General features: G+C 44.0%; 1 protein-coding gene across 5 annotated transcripts in view; it reads left to right on the forward strand.

The window, feature by feature from the left end:
- Positions 1-13,085, forward strand: part of MCPH1 (microcephalin 1) — a 229,912-nt gene that overhangs the window by 35,616 nt on the left and 181,211 nt on the right. For all 5 annotated transcript variants that reach the window (XM_055334855.1, XM_055334856.1, XM_055334857.1 and 2 more), the window contains exons 6-8: positions 4,837-4,980; positions 5,846-5,935; positions 7,972-9,153. In XM_055334855.1, coding sequence (XP_055190830.1) covers positions 4,837-4,980; positions 5,846-5,935; positions 7,972-9,153 — 1,416 coding nt within the window. The remainder of the gene's footprint in view (positions 1-4,836; positions 4,981-5,845; positions 5,936-7,971; positions 9,154-13,085) is intronic.

Below are 13,085 nucleotides of genomic sequence, written 5' to 3' on the forward strand. Positions count from 1 at the left end.
AAGGTATATTTTCTTTTAACTTTGACTGCCTTTTGTTTACATTTTTTGCCTTCAGCAGTTTGAATTTTATGTTCATCAGCCCAGTTTTCTTTTTAAGTATCCTACTTGGGGTTCACAGAGATGCCTGAATTGTTTTTTCCCTTCTGTGCATCAGTTTGTATATTGTCTATTGACCTTTTTTACAGTTCACTAATATGTAAAAATTATCTGTTGCATTCATAATTGGAGTTACTTTATTTTGTAGTTCTAGGATTTCCAGGTTTTTTTTTTGATCCTGTTATTCTGATTAAATCATATTTTTTCTCTTCTATCTGCAATATATAGAATGCCTCTGTTCTCTTGTTTTGTATGATTGTTTTTTCTCTTGTTTTTTGTTGTATAGGTCCTGTCTTTTAGTAGGAATGATGGTTTTTGTAATTGAAGGCAAGTCATTTAGTTGTAAAATATGTTTGAAGCTCTAGGCAGTATTATTTTCTTAGACACAGAGTTTCCAGTTTCCTCTGCTAAGCAGATGGAGTGGGGTCTGTTGGCTTTATGTGGACTGATTGGAATCTGAGCTTCACTGACTTTTGGTATAGGGCTTGGTAGACTTCTCGTTTGACATTGATGCCAGAGCGTGGCCATTGAGACCTTTCCACTGAGAGCCTGGCATGATAACTAGGATCCCTTCCCCTGGCTGGTCCTGAGCTTCCATTTCATGTCTCAGCAAAAACACACCACAGAGAACTTTCCACCATTTCACAGAAGAATTCGGCTTAATTTTTAGTATTCTTGTCACTTGTAGCTTCAGAATTGAGCAATTTTCTTGAAGATAGTATCACATGCATGCAAGGACCAGCTTTCTCCTACGCCCTGTCTAGTGGGATTTGGTGCTACAAAGCTTTCAGTTTTCTCTTCAGTTTGTTGATACTGATAAATTCTTTGCTTGTGTCTTTGTTTCTCAGCAACTGCTCTTTGCCTGGTCACAGAGAGGACCTTCAGCCTCCTGCCCCAGGCCCTTTAATGATAAATCCTCCTGGGGGTAGAAGCATCCACTGCTTGTCAGCTGGCCTCTCTGTTCCTCCTCTGCAGAATCTTGACCCCTCTGGCCTGGTCTCTTCAGTAGTTCCTGATGCTTTCACATGGACATTGTTTGGATCGTATATAGTTTTTGTATTTTCTTTTTCTCTGTGTAGGCATCATTTGGCTTCAAGATACTTGATTCCTTTGTCTTGAATTACTTGTAAAACCTTACAGCACTGGACAGCAGCAGCCCAGTCACCTTTGTTTACGGTTGCGTCTTACACAAGGCCACGGATATTACATAATGAGTTTAGGAGATCTGTGAGCTACATTTGGTCCTAGGTAGCAACAGGCTACTGCTATGGAATCAAAATGTAGGGAAATTTTTGTCATCATGTGTTTAATTATAGAGTCATTTCTATTTCTTTTGAAGTATAATTGACATAGCATTAGTTTCAAGTGTATGGTGTCTTTTTTTTTTTTTTAAATTTATTTATTTATTTATGATATTCACACACACAGAGAGAGAGAGAGAGAGACAGAGACACAGGCAGAGGGAGAAGCAGGCTCCATGCACCGGGAGCCCGATATGGGATTCGATCCTGGGTCTCCAGGATCGCGCCCTGAGCCAAAGGCAGGCGCCAAACCGCTGCGCCACCCAGGGATCCCAGTGTATGGTGTCCTGATTCGATGTGTGTGTATGTTGTGAAATGATCACCACAACAAGTCCAGTTGACATCTGTCACCACACATACTTACAAAATTTTCTTTTGTTCATGATGGAACTTTGAAGACCCAATTTCCCAGCTACTTTCATATATGTAGTACGGTGTTACTGTAGTCACCATGCCATCCATTGCATCCCCAGGACTCAGTCATTTTACAACTGGGAATTTGTGCCTTTCACCCATTTTGCTCACCCCCCCACCCCCCACCCTGGGGCCTCACACAACCACCAGTCTGTTCTCTCTATCCATGAGCTTGGTGGTTCCGTTCTTTGTTTTCTCATCTTATGAATAGATTCCACACACAAGTGATATCATCCAGTATTTTTCCTTTCTCTTTCTGACTTACTGCACTTAGCATGATGCTCTCTAAGGTCTATCCATGCTGCCAGAAATGTCAAGGTTTTGTTCCTTTTTTATGGCTGAATATCAGTATTGCTCTGAGAGTGTGTGTGTGTGTGTGGTGTGTGTGTGTGTACCTGCCACATTTTTGTTATCCATTAATCCATAGATGAATATGTACGTTGTTCCCATGTCTTGGATATTGTAAATAATGTTTCAGTGAACATGAGGGTATGCAAATATGGGTCTGCATTAGTGTTGTCCTGTTTTTTTTTTCTTTAATGTTTTCATTTCCTTCAGGTAATACAAGTACCCAAAAGTAGAATTACTGGATCATATGGGAAGTTCTATTTTTAATTTTTTGAGAAACCTCCATAGAGTTTTCCATAGTGGCTGCCCCAATTTACATTTCCAGGAGTGCCCAAGAGTTCTATTTCTGCACATACTTTCCAATATTATTATTTCTTGTCTTTTTGATAGTAGACATTCTAATATGTGGTTAGAATCTCATTGTGATTTTGATTTACATTCCCTTCATGATGAGTGGTGTTGGCTTTTTTTATGTACCTGTTGGCTATTTGTATGTCTTCTTTGGAAAGATGTCTTGTTTAGATCTTCTGCCCATTTTTAAAATTGGACTTTTTTATTTTGCTAGATGTATTCTTTTAATGATTTATAAAAATACTTTAGAACATCATAAAACTCTAAAGTACCATGTGTTTTTTGTATTCTTTTTTTTGCCATTTTCACTACCTAAATTCAGTGTTTCAGAGCAATTCCCAGCACACTGAAACACAGAACTGTATAACACATGGGATAGAAACGGAAGCACTGATTGCTCTCATTTGTTGTTGCAGTGTGTACTGCCATGTCACAGATTCTCTGCTCTGTATTTTGAAATTTTTCATGTAGAATTATCAAGCTTTATTTTAAATCTGCCATGATAATACAACAGAATTGACTAGAATATTTAGCCTATATAGGTAACGCTGCCAGATGATTTTCTAAAAACATTGCCTTGATCCTTTGTTTTTGTGCGGAGTCACCCCAGTGCCTGAGAATCAGGTCTCTTTCTCTTGATGCTGTGCTGGTCCCTCCCTAAGAACCTCCCACTAACTGGTCTACTGTGCTGCTCCGACCACACTCATGGAGTAGCTCTTGACATCTCTTTTCTGCCTGATGCCGGATTCCCACCAAGATCGTGCTTCTGAATGACTGCTTGCCTCCTGCACTGTTCATTCTCTAAGCCTGCATCAGCCCCATGTGGACCCTCCTAGTGGCTGCCTGACTGGGCCCTATAGGCACTGTGTCCCTAACCATCCACCAGCTGTACTTGAGTCAGAAGGGTGTAAATCACAAGTCAGGTGCACATCCCATCCAGGGCATCTACTTCCTCAGTGTCATTGTAAGGAAAAATATTTAGGACAAAACCCTATATATAACCTGCCCTGCAGTACAGCGTGCCCTGTGTGGTCTGGTCTCTCCAGCCTCAGGTCAGCACTGTACTGCATTCCTTCAGCTTTACACTCTTGGCTTTGGGGCCTTCTTCCTATACCAGTAATGGTTTATTTGAAAAGAATTTGGCAAAATGGTACTGATAAAAAATTTTATATTTTTGGATCAAGTTTATATCTTAATAAAAATTGCCTTTTAAACACTTCAAATGTGAGGTATTAAAGATATAACTGGCATGTGTGCATATTGTCAGAAGTGTGCTTAGAGCTGTTGAGGCCTGAGAGTTGTAAAGAAGACCTTGATGCTTGGTCTTGTTACTGGTTGGTGAGGGGAGGTGGTCAGAGCCCTGCAGTTCTCCCTGGGCACATGCAAGATATGGGTTCCAGGAGAGCACACATCTTGGACTCCTGAGCCAGAGTTACGTCTGTGTCTCTTGAGGGTCGCATAAGGTTGCTTAGGGGTGGTGGTTTCGAGACCTAGAATGAACACTGTCAGAGGCGGACCTTTTCTGTGTGCATCTTGGGTTCTCAACTGGGGCTTGTTATAAAAGACAGGTTCATAGGAGAAGAACATATACACTTGTACATTTTTTTGTGACATGGGGGCTCTCAAAGGAGGTGAAATCCCAAAGTAGTGATAGAACCTTAGTGCGTATGTTGAACAGAGAGAGGCAGTTGTGGAAAGGTAAGATGTAAGGGGACCGGAGGAGGAGAGTTATTTTAACAAGGTCTGTTTTACCGAGTTCTCTTGGCCTCAGTGCCCCATCTCTGGTGACAAAGTGTTGGGAGTTTTATCTCCTGGCTCAGGAAGAGGCTTGGGGTGGTGGGTGGAGCGGGGGGGGGGGGGGGGGGTCAGAGCACCTTCCTTTCACTTGCTGTGACTTAAGTGCTTTTTGCTAAAAAAAAAAAAAAAACCCTTATGCCAAACTGTCACATTTGGGGTGGCATTCTGCCGCTCTTCATCACCATTGAGGAACCAGAATGCAGTTTCTTCATCTTTAAATGGGGGTACTGATCACCTGATGTGCTGGGTTCAGGCCAGGTTGAGTGAAGTAGTGCCCATATTGTGCTCAGCCCGGTTCCCAGCACGTGGATGTTTCTCGGCAAACATCAGCCAGCAGTTTTAGAGCTAGTGTTACTGCTCTTGGGGGGGTGGGGCGGTGGGGGTGAGGATAGACCGTAGGTGGTGGGAGATAATGATGTGGGGGGGGGGACCAAGCCCCTGGGGGTGGGCGACAGGCCGTTCCTCCAAAGGGATCCTATTGTGGAAGTAAGAAGGCTTGTTTTTAGCTAAATGTTTTGGTTGTTTTCAGATAATGATGTCCCTGTCCTCTTGTTTGAATCGAACGGCTCACTGATGTATAGTCCCACAACGAAAATGTGCAGCGGTCAGCATAGTATGATGCTGAGGAGGTTACAGGAGATGAAGGAGAAAAGGGAGAACCTCTCCCCTACCTGTAAGTGCTTGCATTTTATAAAGTGAGAGGGAGGCAGATGCTTGGTGAATAGATTGTGGTAGAAGGGTTTTTTTCCTCTTCACCTAGAGATTTTAGTTCTTTCTTGATTTTAACAGATTTTTATCTGTTGCTAGATAGACTTTAATATTTTTTTCCAGAAATTCTTATGCTTCATTGAGATTTTTAAAGCATATATGGAGTTTATAGTTTTAAAACATATGTTTTAAGCACATATTGGCCAGGTTGAGAATCCTATTTTTTTATAGTCCCTTTGTAATTTTTTATTTTTTTGGGATGCTTTCCTTTAAACAAATCAATCAGGCTCTTGAGGCAATCTGCTTTAGATTAGGTATCTCAGGCATTAGTTTTTGTTTTTCTGTATTTTTGTTATCTTTAAAAATGTTTTAGAGATTTTATTAATTCGTTGATTGATTTATGAGAGAAAGAGCAAGAGCATGAGTGGGAGGAGGAGCAAAGGGAGAAGTGGACTCTGTGCTGAGCAGAGAGCCTGACCTGGGTCTTGATCCCAGGACCCTGAGATCATGACTTGAGCCAAAACCAAGAGTCAAGGGCTAAATTTAACTGAGCTACCCAGGTGTCCCTTAAAACTTCTTCTAACTTTAAGTATCCTATGATTTAATCCTTTTTATAAAATGATTAATGCGGATTATTTTTATGAATCTTACCTGTAATAGATTTGAGTAAGAGTTTTTTGTGTTTATGGTTTTATAGTCAGTCTAGGATATGAAGTCCCGATGTAGGTCAGTGTTTGTGTTGTGGACGAGCGGATGGAGTAGCCTTACCATGCCTTCATCTACTAACATGTCAGAGTTGTATCTGATGAAGTGTTTGATTGTGTTTGCAGCTTCGCAGATGCTTGAAAACTCTCATAATAACCCAGCTGATACCTCATGTCAAGCTTCGTGGAACATTTCACACAATACTTTGTATTCAGGTAAAATTATTTTATTTTCTGCAATATATTTAAACTTTGAAAATATGATGATTTTCTTATTTGGAATTTCTTCTGATGTCTAAGAACAGTTGGTTAAAAACTAGAATTCATGAATTTTACCCTGAAGTCAGGTATTAAAATAAAAAATAGGTATTGTAATAAAATTAGGGCATGAGAAATTACGTGAGTTAAACCTCTCTTTTGGCTCCTTTGTTTTTTTCTTGTAGTCACTTGATTTTTTTAGCAAAGAATTAATTGCTCATTTTTTAAAAGAAATCATTATTGTATGTACTAATTTGCCTGGAGTATAAATTGTGTCTTACTGAGAACACTATGAGAGCTGCTTGTTCCACACCATGTGTAGTGACTATGGGACGTGACTGAAGCGGGTCAGTGAGGTGTGTAGAGGCCATTGAAAACTTTAGAGGGTAAATGATAGGATTTCTGCCTAGAGTCAGAGCATTGGAAAGAATTAAATCAGGGTTTTATTTTATATATGCACTTTAAATGTGGGAGCCCTTGTTTGACTTTGAATGATAATGCTTATACAGCTTATACAGCTTTCCTTTTACTGAGTGTTAAGAAATGTGATAGAAGCACCCACTTTTGCCTATGGGAGGGCCCAGATCAGTGGCCGTGCTATGACAGGTGACAAACAGCCTGGAGGTATTAGGAGTTCAATCCACAGCTTCCTTTTTGAGTGTGGTTGTTCCTTTAATCCCTTTGGTGTGTGTTAAAATTATTTACTCATTTGTCTTAAATAATCTCCATCTTTTTATTTTATACTCGCACTCGTTTTATATAAGCTGGACATGCCTGGTCGTAGCTAACACAGATTCCATTTTTCCTGTCTTGGGTGCTGTGTGTCTTATGTGCTTTACCTCATCTAATTCTCTCACTAGACCCACAAAGTACATACCATTGTCACCCCCACCATGTCATGAGAAAACTAGGCCAGAGGGGTCAGGAAGCTCGTAAAAGTTGACAGTTTGTTGGTGGCAAACCCAGGATTCAAACTTAGGCATCTGACCTCGGAATTTATGCTTCATGACATGGCACAGTGCTTGCCAGCTTTCTGAAAAGTGTGCTAAGCTTCTTGAGCTGCTAATACTAACAGAGTCCTGTATCTCTAGCTCCTGACTTGGTGTGGGTACAGTGCCACCCCACCGCCCGGGCTTCCCTCTGCTCCCTGCTGGTTACCTCCATTCTTTAAGGTAGAGCCTTTACAAGTTTTGGGTTAGAGGCTTTGGATTCCAGAAAATAATGTCTGTGCTCTGGGAGCTTCTAGTCAGTGAGAAGGACAGATAGGAATAATAATAATAATAATAATATGACACATGCTTTTGGGGACTTCAGGCAGAGTTCTGCATACAGGAGGATGTGTTACTAGACCCGGTGAAGTGGGAGGGTTCAGAGATTTTGACATCCAAGGTGGGTTTTTGAATAGGATTGACCCAGATTAAAGTGTGGAGTGAAGGCAAGGCCTGGAGGCATAAACGTGTACAGTTTTCAGGATGTAAGACACATATAAAATACATGGGAAGTCGGAACCCTAAGATGTACCAGGTGATTCACTTTTCAGTATAAATACAGCGTGAGGACTTGAGTGGAGGACGGGAGTCAGGGGGGCTCTTACTCTCTGTTGGCTGCTTCGTGGAAGGCTAGAACTTGGACGTAGACAGTAGCGTTTGTTCTTAGCTTTTAGAATTATCGACCTCCTTGAGAATTTAGTGACCAGGTATGAATGCTCTTCCTGGGAGGAAGTGCACATGCGTTTGAGTGTTTAGAAAGTGAGCATAGTGGTTTTAGAGGTTTGTCCCTGCCCTTCCTACAGTCGCCATCAGTGCCCAGGTTCCTTAGTGAAGAATGCTGGCCTGAAAGGTGTCCTCAGGTGGAAATGAGAAGAACCAGGATCGGTCATACTCTTTTTAACCATTGGCTGTGTTTAAGAAGTATTGCCTTACGGGTTAACTGAAAGTTACTTTTATGCTAATTTACACCATTTTAAAAGTTGATTCTTCATTGATATTTCCCAGATGAGTCCTTTGCTGATGATCTGAACTCATCTTTTGACAATCTTTGTGGAAAGACGGGATGTGGAAGTCAGGAAGAGAAGCTGGCAGGATTTGTGGACCAAGTTAAAAGTGATGTGTGTGTTTCTTCGCCTGAGCTGAAGACAAGTCATGTCCCTTCATTGGCATCTCCCGGTTACCTCTGTCAGTTAACTCCTCAGAAGCCCACGGGTGGTCTTTCCAAAGAAGAGATTCGTGGGCAGAGAGATCCTGCAGCTGAAGTGGTCACCCCTGACAAGCAGCAGTCGGAGGGAGCAGCCAGGGAGGGGCTTGACGAGAAACATAATTTGTCCCCTGTGCCATCTGCAAGCAAATGCCGCCCTTCAGGACATTCACGATCCAAGAGCTCTCCGGCAAAGAGAAAAAGAGTATCCGTGAGCTCAAATTCCCACCCAGAAGAAAGACTGCGGAAGAAGAGGTGCAGTGGGAAGGCTGCCGGGCCACAAGTGCAGCTGTGGAAGTCGGGAGGTCGCCTGCCGTTCACATCCTGGCCTGCTGTCGAGGCTCCTGGCGGCGAGGTGTCCTCGTACGATGATTATTTTTCACCTGATAATCTTAAGGAAAGGAGTTCAGAGGCTCTTCTCCCTGGACCTCAGCCATCCGCAGGCCCTGCTCAGTTCAGCTGCAGAGGACTTTCTCAGAGGGAGAGAAGAAACATACTGCAGATGTGTGACTTTTCCTGCCTCAGCAAACACCCCAGGTCAGTGGATGTTGTCACCGGTGTCCCAGCAAAAACTAGCTCCAGTCTTCAGAAACCTACACACAAGCCAGCAGACGCGATGAGGGGTCGCCTGACCTCTGACGGAACGGGTGCCGCTGAAGACGCCCCAGGCTGTTGTCAACAGGCTGCCGCTCCTCAGAGAGAACGTGGGCACCCGGCTGGGGAAGGCTGCTCTCACGTAGACGAGGAGCTCGCTCCGCCAGAGGCACACGGAGGGGAAGGACTTCATGGCGATTTAACTCCTCTGGAAGGAAGCAGCGCAGAAATGAAAGGATCGGTGGACGTGAGAAGCACGCAGAAGGAAGATCGTGCTTCTCGCCCGTGGAGCTCCTCTGGCGGTGAAGTGCAGTGTGGTTTTGTGAGTGAAGGTACAGTGGACATGCCTGCAGGAGACAAGGAACACTCATCCACGGGACGTGATGGAAGTATGTGAATCTCCTTTACAGCTACCTTTGTCGCATCCGTCTTGTAACATCGTCGCCCTCTTTCTAATTAAAATAGTTCCTTTTTTCCTTTTTTTAATTTTAAATAATGTGTGTGTGATATTTTCCAGTGATGCATTCTTTAGGGATAGGTAGGTGCCTTTCCACCCTCTGGCTTTTCTGGGCACTCCGGTCAAACCTACTGTCCGGAATGCATCTCCCCCAGGCCTTTCTGCGCAGATGCCGAGAGCATGTGATGCCTACTGTGCGCAGTGACCAGAGTGGCCGCTTCCTGGTCTCTGGAGCCTCTTAGGTCGCACGGCGCAGAGACCCCCTGCTAGAGTGTCGGAAGCTATTTATTTCAGGGACGTTAAGGCAGTGTAGGCATTGACTCCATCAAGAAAAGAGAAAGTATAAATAAGTAAATGTGTAAATCTGTTACCAGTATTTATTTTGAAGAAACTTTGGGCGGTGTTAGTTACAAAGAAAAAAAAAAACTGGCATTTTTGCCCAGGGTAAGAAGTTCACTGTATCAGGCCTTGTTTGGCTTCTATTTATTTTGCTTTAAGTGTATCACTTAAGTAGATTTTCTCCTTTGTGTAATTTAATTGTGACCATCAAAACAACTCTGTAATTGTAGAAACGTAGCAAAAGTGGCAACAATAGGAAACATTTCACACGTCCTGATTATGAGCACAAATAAATTTCAGCAGTCAAAAGCGATGAGATCTTGAACTGTAATCATTACCTAAAGATTAGGCTAAGATTTTCACAAGACCCAAGTTTACTCTTCATTACAATGTCTGTTCTCGCCATGATTTTAATCACCGTTTTCAAGATGGAGAAGTTACGTGTATGGAAATAATAATCACTGATGTCTATCTTTTCCTTGGGTAGAAGTCCCCAAAATAGTCTCAGTAAAGAATTAATTGTGTATGTTTTTAACTTTATTTTTGTATCCTAGCTTTCTGAAAATACATAAAACTTGACAAACTAATATTTTATGTTGAGTTAGGCTTAGTATGTGTTTTCAAAATATTTATTTTAAAATCATGTTGACTCTAAGGTCAATATAAATCAGTAGATATATAGAATTGTTTTGGTAGTTAAGAATATCCTGTTCTTAAAGCTTACATTCTCATTTTTCTCAGTTTTTATCTTGTTTATTTTAAAAGGCTTTGAAAAATATTTAATGGCATGCAAATATAAATTAAGTGAAAAAGGCTGGTTTCAGACAGCATGGTGCACGCCGTAACCCCAGCGTTGCTAAGAAGAGTGCAGTTGTCCTTGGGGCAGGATGTTGTAGGACTCACCCCGCGTCCACAGCCCCCGGGGGCCTGGGGCCCCGGGACGACCCTGAGGGGCCGGCATGGGACGTTCCAGCGGGGCACTTGGGATTTCAGCATCAGGCGACGGAGCTGTCGCACCGCGGGGTGCAGCCGCACACTCGTCGTGCTCCCTGTAAAGATGCCCCTTGGCGTCGCCTTGTGTTCTTTCATTCCACAGAGACAAGATCCTTGCGTCCTGGGGCGGGAGAGACCTACGCGTTCTCTGGCCGAAATCTGGTCCCCAGTTTCATGGTGATACGATCAACACCGCCTGACGTGTTAGGTTGTCTGCCACCAGCCCCCAGGTATCCGGCCTCTGTCTGGGAGGCAGCCGCAGACGGAAGCCTCGAGTCGGCAGCTTCCGTTAGGCAGTCCATGCGTGCTGGAACCGCGGAGCCGGGAAAACACTGTGCGGCGGGCGATACTGCCCGCTCTTCTATGTTGAAATAAAAGGCTTTTTTTCCATTTCTGCTTTCAGTTGACTTGTGCTCATTGCCCTTGTCGATATCCACGGAAGACTGCACGGTGTGCAGTAAAGGTCACACGTCACAGAGAAGATTCACCAATAAGTAGGAAGAGAACAGGATTAGAGGGAGAACCCCGTAATTTTGTCTTTTTAAAAAATAATCTCTGAAATTGCATTAACTGGTAAATTGTTTTCTTCTTAAACTTCTCTCATGTTAGAAACCATATGCAAATACTATACGTTCGCTGTAATAGAAGCTGGTACAGAGTAAACTTCCCGTCGTCCTGCTTGCTTGTGTCCCCCTGGTGGCTCCCCCGGGCACCCGCCGGTCGGCTTGCCAGGCGACGGCCTAGGAGGGAACAGTGTGCGCTGTGCACAGAGGTCGTGCCGCACGAGGAAGGCACAGTGGGCGACCGCGGGCACGGCGGCAGGCCTGGCATCCAAGGGCACATAGCGCTGGGCCTGCTGCGCTCACGTTTCAGCCTGCGGAAGCCGCCGGTGCACGCGACCTCAGGGAGAGATGTTGGCAGGACCTGCACAGAGCCTGTGAGGCTGCGTGCCAGCGGGCTGAAGGGGGGCTGGCAAGAAAGGAGTTAGGCAGCCAGCACCCGGGGCCGCTTGGAGCTTGCATATACAGGATTATATTACCTTATTAAGGTCTCCTTATTTATTTATTTGAGGGAGAAAGAGCACATGAGTCAGGGCTTAGGGGCAGGGGGAGAGGGAGAGAGAGAGAATCTTAAGCTGAGCATGGAGCCCGACACAGGGCTCGATCTCACAACCCTGAGACCAAGAGTCGGACGCTTCACTGACCACACCACCCAGGCGCCCCCTTAAGACTCGCTTTTCTCAAATGTCAGTTCCATATTGGTATCATTTGAGTGATCTAACTTCATTTTTTAAAAATATAATCCACTTCAGGGGTCAATGAATTTTTTTCTCTGATGAATCAGATAATAACTATTTCAGGCTTTGTAAACCAGAAGGCAAAATTAAGGTATGTAGGTACTTACTTACATAAAGAGAAAAAAAAAAAGACATTCCTACAAAATTTTTATGACACAACTCAGATAAAATTGAATGCAGTGTTTTTGAGATACAAGTCTCATGAGAAGAACAGAATTCTATTTTCGGGAGACGAATACCTTTTTACCTAATTGGGGTTCAGATCGAGTGTTCCCGTCATCAAAATTGATTGCAAACATTCACTGAGGCAGATGCACAATAGGATTTTATGTGTTTCCCTTTTGAAAATGCCTTTTCATGCAGCCAGGTACCGCCGGATATGGATACCAGCCCATTAGCTGACGGCTTTCACGGAGCATGTTCAGTGCACGGAAGGCGTTTATGGAAATCGGTCAGACTCTTCACCTGATAGGTGGCTCTCTGTGTGCTCAGATGAATCCCCGCCCGTGAGGCTCCTCTGTTGTGCAGTTGAGTGGACGTTCTTGCATCGAGGCCTGGGAAACCCGGAACCGTAGCTTGAGTGCAGTAGATAGGCCCTCACCGGGTCTGCCTGGGAGTGGGGATCTCGCTCCTGATGCCACAGGACGAAAAGTGCATAAAGCCGCCTGATGTTGAGATGACTTTTCACCACCCATGGCACCGCTCGCCTTCGATCTGCAGACGAGCTTCCTGAGACTGGTTTTAGTTGCCAAGTAAACCAAAGCTGACCGGTCGTGCCGAATCAGCACATAGTTGGCTCCTACTTGTTTCTCAGCGACTCAGGTGGCTGAGGTGGTTGCAGTCGTGCTACGTGGCCACTGGCAAAAGCAGGAGGAAATCCTCTTCATACCCACACCCTCACTCTTGTCCATCGGTTTAACAGACAACCTTCTTGGCTGTGCTTCATAAAATTTACACGTCCGTATAGACACGTGCCGTATCTAAGCAGATTGTGTCCAACTCTTAGGTTCTTTTTCACAGGTAGTAGTTGTCAGTTACTAGAGGATGATGAAGGTGAGCACTCTTCTAGTCTCAGACACAGACATCAAATATTTACGGGCAAGCAGATGGAGACCTGTCCACAACATAGACCTGTATGCTGAAGTCCCAGGTCTTGTCCTTCGGGTGAACTCTCCATACCTTGTCCGGTGTAGTAGCCACAGACAAAATGCTAGGGTTGTGTTTCTGTAACCTTG

Source organism: Nyctereutes procyonoides, unplaced genomic scaffold, assembly GCF_905146905.1.
Source record: "Nyctereutes procyonoides isolate TBG_1078 unplaced genomic scaffold, NYPRO_anot_genome, whole genome shotgun sequence".
In the NCBI taxonomy this organism is placed as follows: domain Eukaryota; kingdom Metazoa; phylum Chordata; class Mammalia; order Carnivora; family Canidae; genus Nyctereutes; species Nyctereutes procyonoides.